This window comes from Mauremys reevesii, linkage group 6 (assembly GCF_016161935.1).
Source record: "Mauremys reevesii isolate NIE-2019 linkage group 6, ASM1616193v1, whole genome shotgun sequence".
Classification (NCBI taxonomy): domain Eukaryota; kingdom Metazoa; phylum Chordata; order Testudines; family Geoemydidae; genus Mauremys; species Mauremys reevesii.
The window spans coordinates 113,527,606-113,548,184 of NC_052628.1; the positions used below are offsets into that span (position 1 = coordinate 113,527,606).

At 44.0% G+C, this 20,579-nt stretch overlaps 1 protein-coding gene and 1 long non-coding RNA gene across 6 annotated transcripts in view; one reads left to right on the plus strand and one right to left on the minus strand.

The window, feature by feature from the left end:
* MUSK (muscle associated receptor tyrosine kinase) overlaps nt 1–20,579 on the minus strand; it is a 93,880-nt gene that overhangs the window by 2,428 nt on the left and 70,873 nt on the right. For 3 of the 5 annotated variants that reach the window (XM_039544982.1, XM_039544981.1, XM_039544979.1), the window contains 7 exons: nt 20,278–20,301; nt 16,827–16,915; nt 15,801–15,960; nt 14,683–14,866; nt 12,678–12,869; nt 6,464–6,612; nt 2,818–3,931 (listed from right to left, as the gene is read on the minus strand). In XM_039544982.1, the coding sequence (XP_039400916.1) occupies nt 3,249–3,931; nt 6,464–6,612; nt 12,678–12,869; nt 14,683–14,866; nt 15,801–15,960; nt 16,827–16,915; nt 20,278–20,301 (1,481 nt within the window). In that variant the 3' untranslated portion in view covers nt 2,818–3,248. Of the gene's footprint in view, nt 1–2,817; nt 3,932–6,463; nt 6,613–12,677; nt 12,870–14,682; nt 14,867–15,800; nt 15,961–16,826; nt 16,916–20,277; nt 20,302–20,579 lie in introns of those variants that run through there. The other 2 variants (XR_005600574.1, XM_039544980.1) reach the window with 2 other exon arrangements.
* Nucleotides 15,003–18,601, plus strand: LOC120408271. Its single transcript, XR_005600576.1, has 3 exons — nt 15,003–15,066; nt 15,594–15,698; nt 18,437–18,601. It is a non-coding gene; the product is annotated as an uncharacterized LOC120408271 (long non-coding RNA).

Below are 20,579 nucleotides of genomic sequence, written 5' to 3' on the forward strand. Positions count from 1 at the left end.
CTCAGGGGTGTGAAAAAGCCACCCCCATGAGCGGTGTAAGTTACCCTGACTAAACGCTGTCCACACTGGCACTTATGTCTGTGGGAGAGCTTCTCCTGCCAACATAGCTACCACTGCTCGTGGGGCTGGAGTCGTTAAGCTGACGGGAGACAGCTCTCCCGCTGACTTAGGGCGGTTACGTTGGAGAGCTTACAGGCAGCTCCGCATCGGTGCAGCTCCGCTGCTGTAAACTCTCTAGCCTAGGTCAGAGATGTCTGCAGGCTGGATCTGAACCACAAAAAACTGATGCAGTGTTGTCTTCCTGAGTGTGCAGACAGCCTGAAACAATAGCTGCCAAAGGTATGAACTCCCTGGCACCCCAATTCATCTGTTGTCTCCTAGTGACACTCTGCATATCAGCACCAACTATTTCCTTGCTGATAATTTTAGTACAAGGAACATAAAAAGGGTTGGGAGTGAAGCCTACGTATGGGAACTGGGATCTGCAGCAGAGAAGGAAAAATAGAGACGACACAGACTGGGAAGAGGGAGAGAAAACACGTGGGGATGAGAAAACAAGAGGAAACAGTGGCATTGCTAAAGGAGAGGGTATTTTCTTACAGAGTGATATTGGATGTGACGAGAAGACTCTGAACCAGTAATGAATGATAATAAGTAAGAATTTAGTTACTATATTGCCACATATTACCCTTGGCCTTGGTGCAATCTAAGAAGTCGGTGGGAGTTGTGCTGCGGATTGAGGGGAGTATTTAGGCCTAAACTTACACCCCAGCCCTTGAACCATAATTTAAAATTGAATTTATCCCTTTCCACAGGACGACACTCTTGCTCTATAGCTGCTTCCACTAAAAGTGAAATTCACCTCTAGGCATAAGGCCTATGAATCTGGGGTGTTACTTTTTTTCCACAAGCGCTCAGCATTTGCCTAACTGCTGTCATTGTGATCTGAGAATTGCACCACTGACATTAACAGGAGCAGAATCAGGCAAAAATCTGAGTGCTTGTAAAAATCCTTCTCTCCCCTCCGCATCCCCTGTTCTTGGAGATTAGATTTGAACACCATCATTTTTAATCCACGGCATTTAAAAACGTATGGTGAGCACCGCTAGTGTATAAGTACAGTTTTTATTCGGAGTGTAAAACTAGGAAATATCTTACTGGGAACAGGTTTAGAACCTAATCCTGCCCTTTTTCTGCATGTAGAACTCATGAGCTCCTATTGAGGTGTATAAAAGTGTGACTCAGGATGAGTTTATAACTCAAAGGTTAACACAAATTATACAACCATTCAGTATGCATTGACAAAGATTGTAACATCATCAGAATAATATTTCAGCATTACTTGTGCACATAACAAAACTGACGTGTTGTGAAAGTAACGGAGCAGGGTTTTTAAAAAAGTATTCAATTTCTTGTGACTTCTCAGATAAACAGAGTATTTCATAAGGGCTTAACAGGGCCCACTGGGACAAAGAGTGAATAGAAAATTTCCATCCTCCACTCCTGAGTCTAACTATTGTTCTGTTGGAGCCATCATTCAAATTGCCCTTGGCAGACAATATGATGAAACAACTTGCAAGTTCATTTTTAAACTCTTTCCTTTGCTGAGATAGCCCAGCCTGCTCAAGTGTTCATTTTGTTCCTCCGTTCAAGGGTGGTTCATTGGATAAATTTTATGTTAGGCAAAATTTTGAAGGGCCAACATCCTTACTGAGGGCTCACTTGAGCCTGTGAGTCCTTTGTGAGTCCTTTGTTGGAGGCTACATGGACCCATTTTACCCTATCTGGAGCACAAAGAGGAACTCCACCTTGGAGACACAGCACTCCTCCCAAGGCAACCCACATGCAGGAGGAGTGCTCCCACTGTTGGATCCCTTCAGAGGAGGCAGCCTTCTCTCTCCTGTGTGTCTGGCCTGCTCCCACAGCCAGTGTATAGTGGTAGGGAAGGGACCCTACCTCGTCTAGAGGGGGTTCTTATCTAGGAGGTACAGCGGGGGAAGCAGTCCCTGTGCTCCAGGAACTGCAGTGGTGTTGTGCTGTGCAGGGGCAGAGATTTATACCCTTCCTCACCCTGCCTCTCTCATCCCCACACACCTATCGAGCAGCAGGCCCAATTTGGCCCTCACTTTTTATGGTCAGCTTTACTCAGGCAAACTTTCATTGACTTCAGTGGCAGCTGTCAGTGCCCATTATGGGAGTTTCCCTTCCTCTGTAGCATCATGCATTGGCCATTGCTCGGTGCAGGATGCGACAGGCTAATGGTCTGATCTTGTGTGGCAAATCCTAGAGTGTGCGAGAGGGAAGAAGGAAATTAAAGAGAAAAAACAAATGGGATAAAGAATATGGTTTTTTTTTTAAAGGAGGTGAATATGTACAAAAAAATTTAAAGGAAACCAAAAAGAAAAAATTTAAAAAAAATGAGATTTGAAAGCAGAAAGGGATGAGGAAAAGAGGGAAAAGCTAAACACGAGAGAATGGGAAGGCAGGGAAATTAAAGTCAACAGAAAGTTTTGCTTTGAGGGGAGTGTTTTTGTTTTGTTCCTAAGGGCTGGTCCACACTAAGAAGCGGGGTCGAACTAGGGTACGCAAATTCAGCTACGTGAATAGCGTAGCTGAATTCGAAGTACCCTAGTTTGAACTACTCACCCGTCCAGACGCCGCGGAATCGAAGTCCGCGGCTCCAAGGTCGACTCCGCCACCGCCGTTTGCAGTGGTGGAGTACCGGAGTCGACCGCGGCGCTTCCGGAGTTTGAACTATCGCGTCCAGATTAGACGCGATAGTTCGAACTCCGAGAAGTCGAACTCACCGCGTCGACCCGGCTGGTAAGTGTAGACTAGCCCTTAGAAATCATAAACGGTAACTATTGAACTAATTTGTAGTAATAAGGACTGGACTCACTGGTTTTCGAGGAGTCTAGGCCTCGACTCTACTGCAAATTAGTTCACTAAGTTCAGAAGCTAAATCCTGTTTTTAAAGACAAAATGAGAACTTCCCCCTTGATTGATGAACAAGATGCTTCTGCTCTCAGCAAAACTGTCGTCCTCTAATGTAGCCACCACTCCCAAAGTCCCATCTGGCCCATACAGTCGCTCCCCTTTACCTTTTTGGTTTAGCAGATTAAACATACTGGTCTCGACCCTGCAGCCCTCACTCAGAAAACTCCCCTTGGGTTCAGCTTGGGAGTTGTGACTGAGGAGTGGGCCAGCGGCATGGGATGAGGATGAAATGTCATGCTGCAGTACGCGCCTCAGACATGGATAGCAGCCACTGCCCTCTCGTATATACGCTCCAGGATGCGATGGATGCTGGCGAAACTGGGCCTGTCAGAAGGCAGCTTGCTCCAGCAAAGGCGCATCAGGTTGTAGAGCTCCAAAGGGCAGTCGTCGGGGCAGGAGAGGACGTTGCCATCTCTCACGTAGTAAATCACCTCCTCGTGAGCCATCCCATAATAGGGTTGCATGCCATAGGAGAAGATCTCCCACAGGACCACACCGTAGGCCCACACATCGGACTCGGTGGTGTAGCGGTTGTAGAATATGGATTCGGGGGGCATCCAGCGTATGGGAATGGCATCGTTTTCATTGGCTTTGTAATAGTCTGCTGAATAGATATTCCTCGAGAGGCCAAAGTCGGCGATTTTTACCACCCTATTCTCGCCCACCAAACAATTCCTGGTGGCCAAATCCCGATGCACAAACTTGCGCTCTGAGAGGTACGCCATGCCCGCAGCCACCTGCTTGGCGATACCAAGCTGATCGGTGCAGCACAGAGCGAGGGGGTTGGGATTGGAGAGCCTGATCCTGGCGTCAAGGTTACCGTGGCTCAGGCTGCAGAGGTTGTGTGGCGAGCGAGTGCGTAGGTACTCATTGAGATCCCCGTAAGCCATGTATTCAAACAGCAGACACATGGGTTTCCCAACAGCACACACCCCTGCAAGCAAGAAAATGCACCAAGTCAGTCTTGTCCCTTTTTTTTGGTATGACCAAACAGAAATAAAACTGAAGAGGGAAATGTCTAAAAAGCACAGATACAAATTAGGCCCTCAAATCCCCCTGGCTTTGACTTTCTTCGTGCCTTTGTTAATCAATCTTCTAACGTTGGACTCCAAGGGGAGGGGGGAAAATGTAGTGTGCTTGACTGATTTACTCTGATACAAAAAAATTGGATGCCTTCATTTGATTAAGAACCAAATCTTGGTCAAAGTCATGTTAATAGGAGTTTCACCATGGACCCCATTGTGCTATAGGCACTGTACAAAGGCAAAAATAAACACAGTCCTCCCCCACCCCAAAAGCTTACAATCTAATATAGTGGAAGTCTCCTAAACCAAGCTTCTGTGCTCCTTCCGAAAATTCTAAGTTTTCCTTGACATTTCTTTATAAAAGACTATATTTTTGCCCAACTCAGGTACACGCAACCAATTTCCACTGTTTCCCCAAATATCTTATGATGTGTATCCTGGAATAAAAGCAAGTTTCCCGCGTTAAGACAAATATCTGTGAAACATTTAATATCTTAATTTTGTCTTTTCCCTTGGAAGTTATAACTATTCTTTCAAACAAATTCATAACCAGCCGAGTGAAATGGAGACAAGTATACTACCAAAATGTACTGGGTATCTTTTGTGTCTTAAAGAAAAAAGCATTGTGATTATGAGAAGAGCTAGGTGTCAGCTGCAAGAAATGAGCAGCAAATATTCCTTTGAATTTGAAAGTGAATTATTATTTATGGAGCGCAAGGTTTCCTAAACAGCTATTATTCTCAATGGGAACTACCGGATGCTGGACATTTTGGAAGATCTGTCTCTAGATTCTTTATTCTGTGTTTTTGGTTTTTTTCCAACATTCAATGAATGAACAAATTATTCAATTAATAGATTTCCAAATTATTCACACCACTTTACTAAATAAATAGCAATATTAAACCAATTTTAGAGCTGGCCAAAAAGACAAGACCATTACCAGTATTCTACTGCTTGCCAGCCACTGAAAATCAGTGCAACCAGCCAGCGTTCAGATCATACACAATGTGTTTTCCTATGACTGCCATTCAGCACAGTCAATGATATGCCTTATTGTGAAATATGAAATTCTTGCCAATGACCTAACACTTGTCTCTCAGAGAAAGAACAGACATTTCCCAATGTGATAACATCTGGTTCTAGCGAGAACAAGCAATGTGAAAGGTTTATAGGTCAAATAGTGTTCATTTCCTCACACCCTTGCAATATAAAACCGGTTAATTCTTGTATCTTTGGCCTTTCCAAATTTATCCAATGTGTTAACAATAAACAAAAAGTTGATTCTAATTTAGGGCACTTCCTGTTTCTCTTTTCTGTTGCTCAAGTACATATGCCAGGTCAGCTTTCATGAAACCAGATTGCCTACAGAATTCCTGCACTATGGATAACTTTCCCTGAAAATGTTCCTATTGATATGAATGGAGATTTGATTACTAGATGACAAAGGCCAAATCTACCTACAGGGAGTTTACAGAAGAACCATCTGATGGCATTGGTTAATGACCTCTACCACTGCTGAAAGATGATGTTTGCAGGGATAAAATTCTTGTGGTCAGATTTCTTCATGGAAGAATGACACGGGAGCCCCCATTAGCCCACCATGGAGGTGGTTCCCTCTAAGAAACCTACTACATTTATCAAGCTATTTTCAGACCGTCCGCCAAGGGGGAGGAGGAGAGAGACACTATTCTTGTTTCTATTTTTAAAGACTCCATGAGCTATTCAGGCAACACAATCATGGGAGCCATATGAGTAACAGACAATCTGTGCACTCAAAATTTGCACCCACCGTTTTGCACCCACAAAATGAATAGCAATTCTGAGTAATGCATCTCTAGCCAGTTCATTTGTACATACAGCCAAGGTGTAAGCAATCAGATTTTCACCCATATCTTTCAACTGCAGGCAGAAAAATGTGTATGTACTGCCTTGAAGTCGCCCTGTGCCCAACAGTGAGTTTCACCCTGAGTGAATTGACTCAGTGGTTTGAGTCCAGTTCTTAGCATCACATCCATATTGCAAAAATCACCATAATTTGGAACTAACTGGTGTCTGTGTTAAGAGTCTTAGCAAAGAGATACAGAGACTAACGTAAGTGATGATGCTTGAACCCCACTGCAGGAGTTGGATCTTATTTAGATGGCCATATAACTAGTCTGCCTCAGTGTAACGAAAATGGCATTAGAGCTAAATATTCACACGTGTGCCAATAGAGAATGCAAAAAACATGCAATGGCATGTACCAAAAAAAAAAAAATCTAGGGCTTCGCCAAAAGCAAACTTTCGTTGCCCACTGCTTAATTTACAATCTCCATATGACTGCAAATCCTGTGTCTGCAACCTTTAGTGCATTACATTTTTGAAAATTTAGACCCAAAATGATGACAAATGGATTCTTGGAAAAAATCATATCCCAAGAGCTTATCATTTTGTTTTTGTACCTAACAGTTTGACGATATTTGGGTTATCAAATTCCGCCATGAGAGCCGCCTCCCTCTGGAAATCAGCCTGCATGTCTGCCGAAGCTTCTTCCTTTAGCATTTTCACTGCCACCATTGTGAATGGCTCAGAAGGAAGCAATCCAGGAGCCCTAGGAGAAAGAGAAAATTTCTAAATAGGACTAGAGGCATTGCACTTGTACTCGCGCGCGCACACACACACACAATGTTAGCCCCATTTCCGGCTAGAAATCCCAGACAAAAAAAAGCTGGGATTGGAGAAGGGGTGTCAAAGCAGTGACCCGCAAGTGGAATTATTTTGCAGCCTTGTTGGGCAATCTCAGGAGAGGGCAAGGACTGAAGGAGCATGGAAATCAAACTTGGCAGGAGTGTAAGACCTATGGTCAGTGTGTGGGAAAGGTGGCACTACTGCTGCCTTTGTTGTGTCTGTTCTGTGGGTTTCTGAGGACTTTAAACCTCCTCTAGTCAGTCCTGCACATTTTGTCAGCTCTACCTTTTGAATATTTTTGAGAAGACAGTAACATTTGCTGAGCTTTGCTTGCTTACAAGCCTGCCCAAGAACAGCTGTAGTAACATGCTATAAACGGAAGATTTCTACAGCTTGGGAGGCTGTGTGGCCTAGGAGAAAGATCATGAGGCTGGGAGTCAGGAGAGTTGGGCTCCATTTCCAGTTCTGTCACTGACCTGCTTTGGCACTTAGGGAAAACCTCTGTGTTGTCGACTTAGTGCAGCACCCATAACAATGTTGTTACATAGCCCTTTTCATCTTCAGATCTCATAGCACCTTACAAAGGAGGCCAGTATCATTATCCCCATTCCTCAGATAGAGGAAACTGAGGCATGTGGTGGTGCTGTAACTTGCCTGGCAGACTAATGGCAGAATCTGGGATCCCTGAGTCCCAGTCCAATGCCCAATCCACTAGGCTACAGTGCCTCTCATGGAGGCCTTTTTCTGAGTCGGAGCCTCTAGCCACCACTATGATATAAATATTGTTGTTATCCATGGGGCACTCTTCCCTTAACACTTTTAATTACAGATGCTGGGTCCTGAGCTTGCCAAAGACTTAGGGATGTCAAACCTATGGGAATGGTGTACATTTTGTTACTATAAGTAATTCCTACCCATGGAGATATGGAAGCCATGCCTTCAGCATTATAACATAGTTCCTGGATGTAGCCATCTAATGCCTATAAAAGGTAGCATCCATTTGTGAATTCTGTTACTACGCCTGACCTGCTGATCCTCCATTGCTTAAGTGTCAGGTTATTTTACCATTCAGTAGTCATGAGAGGTTCTAGTTTCCAAAGCAAACTTCCAGTTTCCTTGTCACCTACTGCAGACTGATGGCATTGCAGCAGATGCACTTGGCTACTGTAAATGTCACATCATTGTCAACTGTCAGAGAATGGCAAAATGCCCATCTAAAAAGAAATCTCCCAAGGCAAACCAGTATTACAGCTGAAAAGTTTGTTTGTTGAGATCCAGAACCTAGGAGCAATAAAACTGATTCTTCTTTTTCTCTACAATTGCCTTCTTTAAAGCAAAATGCCATTTGGGCCTTCTGGTGGGCATTGGAACTTCTACTATGCTATTAGGGCCAATGCTCTTTTCATGTACCAGTCAGTGGCACATGTTTTGGTGCTTGAGAAAGTGATCTGTAGTTATTGATAGATAATGCGAGTGTAAGAAAGATAAGGGGGCTCACCTCTTCTGATTAGCATCAAGAGTTCATTACACCTGATCAAAAGCCTAGAAGGGTTTACACAGAACGGAAGTAAGAGGCAACACAGGTTTCACATGGTGTTCTTTTGAGTGAGAAATTCATCCCTGAGCAGAGGCTGGCAATAAGCCTAGGTACCTCTTAAATCCTGAAAGTGTAAATTAGGGACCTAAGCAGTGCATGAGCTTTGTACGAGGATGAATTTCATGCTGAGCGAGTTCTTAGCAGACAAGTATCTATATTGCAAAAATCACCATGATTTGGAACTAATTGGTGTCTTTAACAGTTTTAGCAGAGAGGTATAGCGACAGAGCCCTTTAATCCAGAGTGCTCTTTCCAGGGCAGTATTTGGAAATGACTTTATTTTGATATTAAACAGAGGAGTTCAGTTTCCAGGGCTGAAAATTGGGGGCCTCCTAACCAATAGATTATTTCCTCCTGGGACCAGGTTGCACCAACTGATGTTTTTGCTAGTACATGTCTCTCCAGTGCTCAGATTAAATGTTATGCTGCCAGTGCACGACAGTGTATGGGGTGGAGGAAGCTGTCTATGCCTTCTGCCCACTATGCATCTGAGCAGCACAGGATAGGATATGGTTCTTAGCTGAAGAATTTGGCTCATAGTTGGTAAGCAGCACACAACTAACCAGTAGTGGAAACAGTTACCCACATAGACAGACTCAGGAGCTATGTCTGCCCTTATGGCAGAAAGTTCTTTTGTGCCTGAGGAGTGGAGTTGTTGACCATGGTCTTAATCCCAGAGTTTTAGGTGATTTGTTAGGTATGCTGGGCCGTGGCCACTGAGCTCAAACTGAAGAAGGCAGCTGCATGCTGATCTATGTAGAATCATGTGGTTTGAGAGCTATAAGAGGAGTATCAGCGATGCATAAGATAATACTCAAAACCACTTTTATTAGGAGGTCTTGAGCTGGCCCCAGCATTGCTTATGTGAGCCTGGCTCCTGATCTTGTTCTTAAGACAGATGTGACGGTAACTTGTTACATCCTCCATTCCCACTGCAGGAGACAGGCTGCCATTTGTATTAAGAACTTTCAGAGGGAGCCAGTAAATAACAGCCAGTCACTTCCTGTCCTGACATGCTGCTTCACCCAAGAATAAGTAAACAGTGAATCAGAATTTTAAGGAAGCCAACTGGCAAAGAGATTATTGGCACGGTGTGTAGAATTATGTTTACAGGGATGAAATATTATACAAGGAGAAATAAGAGGCTTACTAAATTTACTCTGAGGCATCCATTAACATACATAGGCCAGTGAATCTAATTTTCTTTCTGAGAACAGAGAGATTATTTCTCATGTGGTAGCTTGAGTGCTCCATCCTGGCAATACTGGAAGCTAACAGAACCGTCGTTTTTTATCCACCAGCCCTGTGCAGCAATGCCAACTGTGAACCTTTGCCCAGGAAATGCTTGGCTTCTGAGGCATTCTTCATGAAGCTGTGAGGTGAGCAGATAACACCAACAATATGGAGGAAACCCATTCAGAAATCAGGATGGCTGGAGCTTCTCCATCAAGCCAAGGCCAAAAGTAGTTCCCAAAGCACAGTACCTTTCACGCTCTTTTCTGGTTCTCTTTAAGTATCGCTTAAAAACTTTCTGTTAAAAGGAATTGCAAAATGCAGTGAAAATTACATGTGGGAATCTGGCGGGATGAAGATTATTCTGAGGAAATTCACCATGGATAGAATTCACCCAAGTTAATAGGGCCTGCGTAAAGATCTATATACCATTTAAGGCTCACTTAACACACAGTTTAAGTAGGGTTTGAATTGCCTTGTATAGGTGCCATTCTGTTTGGGCCAACTTCACCCCTGTGCAGAGGGATAGCCTATACCAGGGATCAGCAACCTTTGGCATGCCACCCGCCAGGGTAAGCACCTGGCAGGCTGGGCCGGTTTGTTTACCAGCTGCGTCTGCAGGTTTGGCTGATCGTGGCTCCCACTGGCCACGGTTCACCATCCCAGGCCAATGTGGGCTCCGGGAAGCGGCGCAGGCCAAGGGACATACTGGCTGCCACTTCCCACCGCCCCCATTGGCCTGGAGCGGAGAACAGCGGCCAGTGGGAGCCGCGATCGGCTGAACCTGCAGACGCAGCAGGTAAAGAAACCGGCCTGGCCCACCAGGGTGCTTACCCTGGCGGGCCGCAGGCCAAAGGTTGCCGATCCTTGGCCTATACCCTCAAAATAGAGCTCAAGTGGTCTTAAGCGGGGCATAGACCTTGTGCTGCCTGTCTGCATAGATGTGAATTTTACCCAGTATGAACTAAAATGATGGGCTGTATTCACCAGTGTGTTCCAGATGCTTGGTTTAGCTAGGCAGATACGCTGCGGGTAGGGCTGCTTTGCCTCATCAGAGTGGCACTTGGCATCCGGCGCACAGTTTTTAATCTGGTCCCATGTGCTTTGTTGTTGTTTCAAACTCAACTCATCTAGTTTAGCCATCAAAGCTAACAGTCAATCATAAGCTAAGCATCTGTGATTTTGCTGCTGTGTGCCCTTTAAACTGTTTGTTATTTTTAACACTGTCTGTATAAATAAATGTGCACTTCCTCCACATCCCTTCGGGGGGGACAAAAAATGTCTCGCATCCAGTAGAAGTATTTCCTCGCTCTAACAAATTTAACCTCCTACATAATTCATTTCCGAATAAAGTTGTCAATGGTATCCCTGACTATGTCAGTGCAAAGTATTATCCTACTATTACCTTTAAAATGTCTGCTCTTGCAACCACGATTTGCAAGAGGAGTCCTTTGACTTAGCAGTCAATGAGACTAGTCCCACAAGTAAGGTTTGTGGGCGCATGTCCATGCGGAGGAGCATGTACATTGTTTATGTTCATTTAGTTTCTCTCTCTCTCATACAATTCCACATATAACCTCATTAACCAGTCGTGTTCCATCCTGCAGAGGCGTCACAAGTCACAAGCACATCACTGAAATTAACCGTGAAAAGAGGAAAGGGAGCCAAAATAAATACACGCTGCAGCCTTTCCACTTCCTTTCAGCAATTCTGGGGTGGGATTTTCCAAACCGCTCATCACTGGCCTAATCCTACTCCACTGACGGCAAAGCGGGTGTACCACAAGCTCCGCTGCAGCCAATGGAGGTTTGATTGAGCAAATTTGGAATTCTTTTGCAAATCCTGCCTGTAAATTGTTGAAAACATTTTAGAGAAACCAATACTGGAAAACACTTCCGAGTAATTAATATCCATGAGAACTAGCACGAGGATACTATTTCTGTCCTTTTATCTTCCCTGCTTCACTCGTAACTTACGTGAGCCTTTACCTCACTGCTCATGATTTATGGTCTTTCACCTGCGAAGTAGTGACTCCCCTCTGCTCCCACAGCAGTCAATAGGAACAGGATTGAATTCAGAATAGTGCCAGGAGTAAGGCCCCGCAACTGCGCCTGCTCGTGTTCCTGACACCCTGACCGACTGAGGAAGCCAGCAGGCCAGTTCTTAAGCCCAGCAGCAGCAGTAGCTTGCTGGCTGCTCAATGCACATGCTCAGGGACTCGCTGCCTCCCTCTGCTTGTGTCTCACCAAGCCCTGCTCTTGCTCTACTCTTCCACGGCTCCAGTCCAGATCCTGCCCTGCACCCAGCCTTGTTTCCATCCTGTCCCTGCCTCAGAACCAGCCCTGCTCCTGCTTTCCCTGATTCCTGGTAACCCATTTCTGAGCCTTGGCTCTGATGCCTGACTCCAGTTCTGTCTTGATCCTTGGCTCTGGCATTCAGACTCTGATTCAGGTTCTGACCCTCAGCTCTGATTCGTGACTCTGACTCTCTTGGGCATGTGGACTCTGACGACTAGGCCTGACTCCTGCTCTGACCACTAGGCCGGACTGCCTATGACCCGGTCTCCTGGCAAATAGGAAAAACTGTTGTCAATTTCAGGAATAAGGACCCTCGAAGCAAGTAAGGTATTTTTTGCAGGATCAGGGCCTAACAGCAGGATCACAAATAGCAGTAGGGGGGTAACCTCCAGCAAATGTTGGCTTTTGTTTTTTTAATTATTATTTATGTATTTATTTATTTTTAAACGCTGGCTACTATGTACCAACATCTTAAACAAACATGAAATCCTGGGAAAATCTGAAAAATTCACAATGGACTAGTCGCAGTAAAAACAAGCAAAGTTCTTATTTTCCTGAATGCATCATAAATTTAGCTGCCACATTCAGCTGGATTAACAGGAGTAAGTGAGACTAGCATGAACATTTGTGACAATGTTTTACCAAATAACAATCGAAAGTGGGAAATAGGAGTAAATTAGCCTAGTTTTTATAATTAGTTTTGTCACGCTTTCACACACATTTCATTCTGGTTAGAACAATTAATTTCTCCATGTCAGCTGGAATAAACAAACAAACATTTTCCTGCTACTGGAATTCTAGACAGATGTTAATGTCTTCTGGGTATCAGTATTAAGGAGCACTTGCTAGCAGGACACTTACCTTGCTTGAAAGACCCTTCCAAACGCTCCTTCTCCAATATCTCTCACGTATTCAATATTGTTTCTTGGGTATTCCAGGCTGAGTAGTTTAGGATTCAGGAGAAGGGGTATGCGCTGATACATGGGGTTAGGATGAAGTCTGTCCAATAGGAGCTCTGATGGAAGAGTGGTTAGCGCTGGTGCTTGTGACTCCCTGAAATGATGGATAAGGAAATAATCAGTGGGTTAGCGCATGTAGGGTACCATGTTAGGAGTGAACATTTTGTGGTTTGACTCTGCAAAGCTGGAAAAGGGAGGTGCAGAAAGACTGTCCACAGGGCCTCTTCACACCATACAGAGTGGCTTGCCAGCCTTGCACAGACAGCCCACCTGCCCTGCTGCTGGAGTCGTGATTCTCTACGAAAATGGCTGCCAGGCCGTAGCAGGCCCTGAATACATGTTCTGCCTCTTTGCTCCCACCGTGTGGGAAGTGTCTCAGATGGGTGAATGTGATGCCCCTTAACACAGGGATATGTGCCTGCCAAGTGTACAATGTGCCTGCCTGGGCATTTTGCTGCCTGCCCCCTTCTTACCAGTTGTGCACTACCGTGTGTCTCATGACATTGTATTGTTGTTTCTGGGACATTTCCAGTTTGCCTGTTATTTCCAGGGATCTAGGCTAAGTAGGTTGGTCTGCCAGGCCAGGAACCAATCCAGCAGGCCATTGGGTACAGGAGTAGTCCTTCCGTGAGCAGTTGCAATGGAACTACGCATGTGAGCCAGGATTAGTCATGCAATTAAGAGTTTGCAGGGCCTCAGTCAGTAATCTGGGACAACAATACAGAGAGAGGAGATCTACCACAGGACAACCTACAGCAAAAAGTAATGATACCCTGCAGCCATTAGTCTCACCCCTCAGCAGAGCACTCTGCAAAGTTACACTTCTCAAAAACCAGCGTCCTTTCAGTTTTTGACAATTGAAGGAATCTAGTGGCTGGAAAAATTCCTTTCTGGCCTGTTCCACAAACAGTGCAGGCTGTTAACCACAAACAGTCGGGTTGGGGCTAAGGAATTTGCTTTAAGGGCATGAGGGGTTTGGGGAGGGAGAAAACCCACAAATATTATTTTCAACCACATTCATGTCCAGATAACTTCTTATATATTGACTAATTTCTCACCATTAAGAATTTGTAGCATAATGCCTGGGGACAGAAGACATTTCATTAAGAGTCTCCTTTTGTTTTGTTTTTGTTTTATTGGAAGTGGATGGGCCTGGAGTTGCTCCTTTTTAATTCCCTTTGAGCATTCAATTCTTAACAATGTCTAAATATCTCCCCAAGGAGGAAAGTTTCCTACATCTAGATTGTCTAGTAATGGCCTAGCGTAGTAGGTCCTTACATTCTAAGCTAAACTTGAACTCATTCTCGAATCTATTAATTGCCTGAGAAACCAGAACACTCGTTTGTTGTTCAGAATGTTAATCACACACATGTTTCCAGATGTCTTTGTCAAGTGATCCCTCAGGTCACAGGAGGTCCTATGTAATCGTGAACTTTGCTACTGTTCATGTGATTTTCTTAGTCGGATGGGATATAAGTCACCAGTTCCTTGGCTTAGTGTGATGAGAATTCAAAATGAAACATTGCTATCCTCAACTGGAACTGTGATGGAAAGCTGAAGCACTAGACAAGCACTAACATTTTGTCCTGATTTCTAGGTCTCAAGGAAGAACACAAGAATTTTTGGCCTGCATTATTTGTTGTTGTTAATGTATTAATAGTGCCCAGAGGGTCCAGTTAGGATTAGATCCCCAGGATGCTAAATAATGAACAGACATATAAAGACACATCCCTGTCCCAAAGAAAGAGTTTCCAATCTAATATTTCCCTTTGCCCTATTGGCCTTAAGAGTTGAAACAGACACTTGAATTTAGCGAGTGGTGGAATGTCCATTCCAAGCCCCATGTCAACGCTGTATTTGCTGGAACAAATCCTACGTGGCTTTATTTATAGATCTCTAGGGCTTACCTCTTTTTGTTTTTCCATTGTTTTCGCCTTCGGCAGCAAACGAGAGCAATGATAATGAGAATCACTATCAATGCAAAGCTGGAGATGATGGAAATGATGACAGTCATGGAGTAGGTAGGGGAGAAAGAGGAAGGGAGATTGGGAGTCTCTACACTTGGTTTTTTGGTTCCTGGTGATATGGATACTGCAATGAAAACAAAAACAATGATTCCATCCCTCTTTAAATTCTACTGAACTTTTTGTTAAAGGATACTTCTGATGTCACCCAGTTGTCATGGTAATTATTGTGATGTCTACAAATTCAGCAGTATGACTTCACAGCTGGATCATACAGGAGAAGGCCGTTTGGAAGGAAGAAACCCCCTTTTTATGCCAATAACTTTGGTAAGAATCAAAGTAATAAAAGTGGTAGAAAAAATCTGAGAGGTACAAATGTATTTAAACTTCTTTTTAGTTTAAGTATCTCTTTCAAAAAGCATCATGAATAGAAATATAAGCATTGGCTTAGCTCTTTCAGGGCTATGCTAGCAATCTGTTGGTTTGTACGTGTAATGGCCGAGACTAAAAGTAAAGCTAAGTCAGGCTGTCCCCTTCATTCCTTTTCCAGTGCAGCGATAGTGACATAGCTTTGGTTCACTAGAGCCTTACAATGCTTCTGATGTCTGCTTAGTGAAAGCGGACGTAGTGAAAAGGGCCTTTGTATTGATCAAAATATACCTCAGCACTTATTTCTGTGATGGTCACTTAAAATCCAGACATCCATGAATAAGAGAAATGCATGCCTGGGCGCCAAGCTGGGAGGCAGGAACTCCTAAATTCGAATCCTGCCTCTGACCTGGACTTCCCATGGCCTTGGGCAAGAAGTCACTTTGCTTCTTTTCTATCTTCATCTCCCCTTCTCTACCAATCAGGATGTTATGAGAACGTGCTAGCTTGTAAAGCACTCTGAACATTAAGGCCAAATCCTGTTCCCGCTGAAGTCCAAAGAAACTGGCACGACTGTCAGAACTATCAGGGTAACTATTGGGATATGACGGTCCTGAACAGTTTTGTGGATCAATGTTTAATGTTCTAAAACTAACAGCTACTGTGAGAGGTTGTCAGCTGCTGTCCCTTACCCTCTCCACAAAGAGGCACACTGCAGTATTCCCAGTTTACAGAATGGTCCTTTGTGTAGCACCAGGGACGTTCATTTTCCCCTCCTGGATTACGGCAAGAGTTTTCTGCATTTGACAGCTCTGGGAAAACCTGAGGGGTCCTTCTGTGCAAATGGGGTACCTGGTGGGAAGGAATAAGTTAGCTTTAGTGTTTTTAGAGTGCACTTCTTCCGGATGTTTTTAGAAACAGCTGATAGCTGCAAGTCTGCAACAGCTTCCCAAGAAACATGTGACATCTGCATCTTGCGAGGGGGCGGCCATGAGGGTGAAATGCTAACACACCTGACCTTTTAACCACACTTTCCCTGGCTTTCTGTCTCTGAGGCTCCGATCCTCCAAGATATTTAGGCACTTAGCTCCCATCAATTTCAATGAGAATTAAGCATCTAAACAGGGTCTGAGGGATTTGCTGGCCATCTCAGTATCATTTTCAATAAGTGGGATTTTATTCCATTTACTAGTATATATTACAGGAAAATACAATTGCTTAAATAGATGGGCTCCTGTATCACGTGTCTATTGTGCTTCTGGGGAATTCCTCCACTAGGCCTGAGGTGCCAGGCAGGGAATGATTGCCCCAGTGAAGGCAGATTCTTCAGCAGCGTGCAGCTAGCTTGTGGCTTCTGTGCCACCATCCTCCCTTTCTTGATGCTGGTCGAGGGACTGAGGAACATCTGCCCAGTTGATCTGCAACTGCCATAATACCCGTTTGGGGTCATTGGCATTTGCCACTATTCAAGCCAGTTTTCAGGTTGCTCTAATGCAGGGGAGATACCTAGCACACAGCTGGCTCCTCAGATGCCATCTTTGCCCCCACTCCTCTGTGGACTTGTACACCCAAGGTAGTATACTTAGGCTGGGATTTTTAGAGGATTTTCTAGAGCAGCGGCTCAACTTTCACTGAGTTTCTGTTAGACTCCTCTGGATATCCCAGCATTAGACTATAAATCCAACCCCGACTGTAGATCTGAATAAACTGATGCTCACCTGTTCACTCCACTTCTGGCAAGGAATGCCTGAGGTTGTGACATTGACAGAACCCTGGTAGAACCTGCCATTGCCTTTGTAGCAAGTTGCTGTGGGAAAAGGCCATTTAAACAAGTGAAGTGAGACAATGGACTGTGGCACAGTGAATCAAAAATGGAAAAACTTTCATAAAATAGGAATAAATGACCACACCAGCAGATCAGAAGCAAAAAACCACCCTTGAGAACATTAAGGTGTCCAGACAGCTAGTCTGACATCAAGAGACTATCTAGACTTCTGTTCACACCATTGAATAGATTTTGAACTCAGCTCCACAAAGGTAAATCTGATGTAACTCCAAAGGAGCTAGTGGAGTTATTCCAGGTTTACACCATTGTGACGTGAGTTCAGATTCCAGTCTAGGCATTCTGTCTATCTCATCCATCCAATTCACTCCTCCTGTTACAGAAAATGCAGCACAGAACCCCTCTAAACACCCTAGGAGTATCTTTCTAGTTGTTTCTTATGCAGATCTAGTAGGCAAAGCTGCACGGAATATAAAATTAGTTCTATTCCTTTATTCCTGTAAAATTAAGAATAAAAAGAGGGACAGCTTTTAGAACTGTACAATTAAATCCCATCCTGTACATCAAAAGGTTTGCCAATCTAATTAGAATGAGTTGGTTCTAAGGAACGAAGGGGGAAAATTTCAAAAATACATAAGGGATTAAGGTGCACAAGCCCCCCCTAATAGTCGCTGGGACTATTCTAAATTCCAGGGCCAGATCATGCCAATCGGAGACCATAACACAGAACCCCTGTGATCACCCTCACACCCTGTTAGACTGGCAGTGACCAAGGGCAGTCTTCCCCCTCGGGACTAGCAATAGAGGTCCCCACGAGCCCCTGGAGAGGCAGGGTGGCAGCAGTGTGTCCACTGGCTTCAGAGGGGAGAATCGGGCTCTATGACTGTGTCCCTCTTCTCCAACCAACATGTGGTGCTTGTCTTATGAGAATGTAAGCTCTTCAGGGCATAGTGTGTGTGCAGTGCCTAGACACTGTAAGTGGTACCTGCACACAGTGACACTAAGAATAAGGAATGAATACAGTTCAGATAGCTATCCAAAGCTTATTCACGCTGAAGAAAAACTGAGCCAGAAATCTTGTGAGAATAGGCTTAAGTGCAAGGTTTCCTAAACTGGCTGCTTCTGGGATGGCTGGAAGTGCCACAAGGATTACCTCTCGCACAATTTCAGCACCATTTCTTCCATTGCCGGCCAGACACCAGAAGTGCCAAGAAGGGACAACATTAGGAAACAGGGTGACAAGTTACACTAACAGTTTTGAACTGCAGGAAAGATTTGTTTGGGGTTCAGTTTGAGTTCGAGGCAAAAGGTTTGGCCTCTTAGTTTGTCTGAACAGATTTTACCCATTCCTTGTCTGTAGGGTAAATGTAGTTCATGAAGACCTAGGTTGCAGGTGTAAATATTTAGAGTGGACATTTACAGTACAAGTTCAAAAGAACCAATGGAAGTAGTGCTACTAGAGTAAATCAAACACATTGTAGATGATCACGTATCCCTTAATTGCTTGCATTCCACGCCTCAATTACTATAATTTCATTTCTATAGTCCCTGAACACTTCATACAGGGCTCCCTGCATTACACACTTGGCAGAGGAAAGAGAACACACACCAGACCCTACAACAACAATGTCCTGGCAGCACAGAATGAATATTTTAGGAGTTTTCCTTTCAAAGGCAAGGTAAATAATATCTGAAACTTGTTTAATGACAGATCTGGCATCCAGATGCCACTAAAGCATTAGCCTGTTTCTTGACAAAAATAAAAGCCGTGCACAGTGACTCATGCTCTCTGATTTGGTACTCACACCACATGTCTGAAATAAACAGCCATAGAATGGCTGTGAGACACTTTCTAGTGACCTTTTGGAGTTGGAAACAATTACCAAAAAAGTAGTCCCTGCTTTCTGTCTAAAGGTGATAAGAAACTGGGAAACAAAGATGCCACTCACATGGCAGGCCTCCCATAGGAAGGAGCAAGGAGTAACAGAGATTCTGTATTTGGGATTTAGTTAATAGTAGCTCTGTTGATTATGCATGAGTTGGAACACACTCCAGCTCACTCTCCCATAGCTGTATGGATTGGCAATGATATTGTAATAAAAATGTACTAAAATCTTCCTTTTGTCCCTAAAGCCAGCAGATATGACTGAATGGACATGGCGGGGGGTGGGGGATAACAGCTGAATAAGGTGTCCTTTGGTAAAATGCCATTGATACTAGACAGGTAACATTTTTACAGTCTCTCTTCTGACCTGCCACAGCATTTAAAACCTCTCACCCAAAAATGATTAAAAAAGGGTTAATGCTCTCATTTTATTTATATATATATACACACAGAGAGAGAGAGAGAGAATGCACCCCTTCTTCTCTGAGCAGGGGAAGGACTACAGCTGTATGCCTTAAATGCAAGATTTGTGTCAAGGCAGCACAACTGGAGCAGCTGTAATGAATTAAGCTATGTCTCACAGCACACTATGATAGGGAAGTGCTCTGGGGATTTGGATAACTGCTTTTGGAAGCCAAAAGAAGGGTAGAGAGAGAGAATATTATCTGGAAAAGCCTATTTTTGCCTCCCACATTTTTCATCTGTTTGCATTGGGTGCCCAGCACTATAGTATCTGAGCACCTCCCAAGGGTGGAAGCAAAAGTACAAGAGATTATGCCTCTGGGTTTGGTTTTGTTTTCTTTTATTCTCTCTCTCCTCCCACCCTTCTACAGCTCCTTTCTTCTCTCTTCCTCTCCTTTGCCCTTCCACATTCATTCTTCCTCCTGGCTCTGTTTAGTTGTCTGTGGGAATGCTAAACAGTCAAAGCAGTGAGTTTAACTCGCAGTCTTTATGAAGAGCTTTTGGCATCACACTGAGGAGTCGCATATACACATTTCAACCTATGCAAAGGCCATAGACCATCACAATTTATCAAATCAAAAGCTCCACAGAAGGGATGAACAGTCAGAGTCGTCATGCTGCAAAAATCTTGCCTCATCATAAAGAAAAAGTATATTGCACATATTTTAAACATGAAACATCTTTGGATTTACCAACCCCCCCCCCCCAGTGTTAAAAAAGCATGAGTCAAGGCTCCCCAAAATCACGAGATTGGCCTTAAAAAAATCACAAGATTTTAAAAATGAATTTTGTTGGTTCTTTTTATTTGCCTCTTGATGTTGAAAAGTTTTGGGGATCACATTTTCTCCCCAAGCCTGAGAGCTATTTTTTTTTTTAATGAAAACTCAGATTTTCAGGTAATAACCTGATTCCAGTAGGTAATTGGGGCTGAAAGAACCCCCCTCTGCTCCCAAATACCATGAGAGTTGGCAACATGGCATCTTAAACAGCTAGCCCAAGTCGAGGACTCTAGTTCTAAACTCCAAAGGAATCTACTTACTGGTTGTATTTTCTGTCTCAAAATCTGGAGGGAAAAAAGACAAACAACAAGTAAGCAACAGACGTTCTAACTGAAATCTTTGTTCAATGGTGCAGCTCCTATCAGTTCTCTCACATGCTGTGGGAAAACATTCTTTCCCAGAAGCACTCCGGGGAGTTTTTCTGTGAATACACCAGTTCATCAAAGTGGCAACACTATCATTAACGAAACTGGTTTTAGCAACTGGATTGGTTTTGAGACCGGTGGTTCTAAAACAGGGTGGTTGTTTTTTGGGTGGGTTGTACGTTGGAATCAGACCAAAT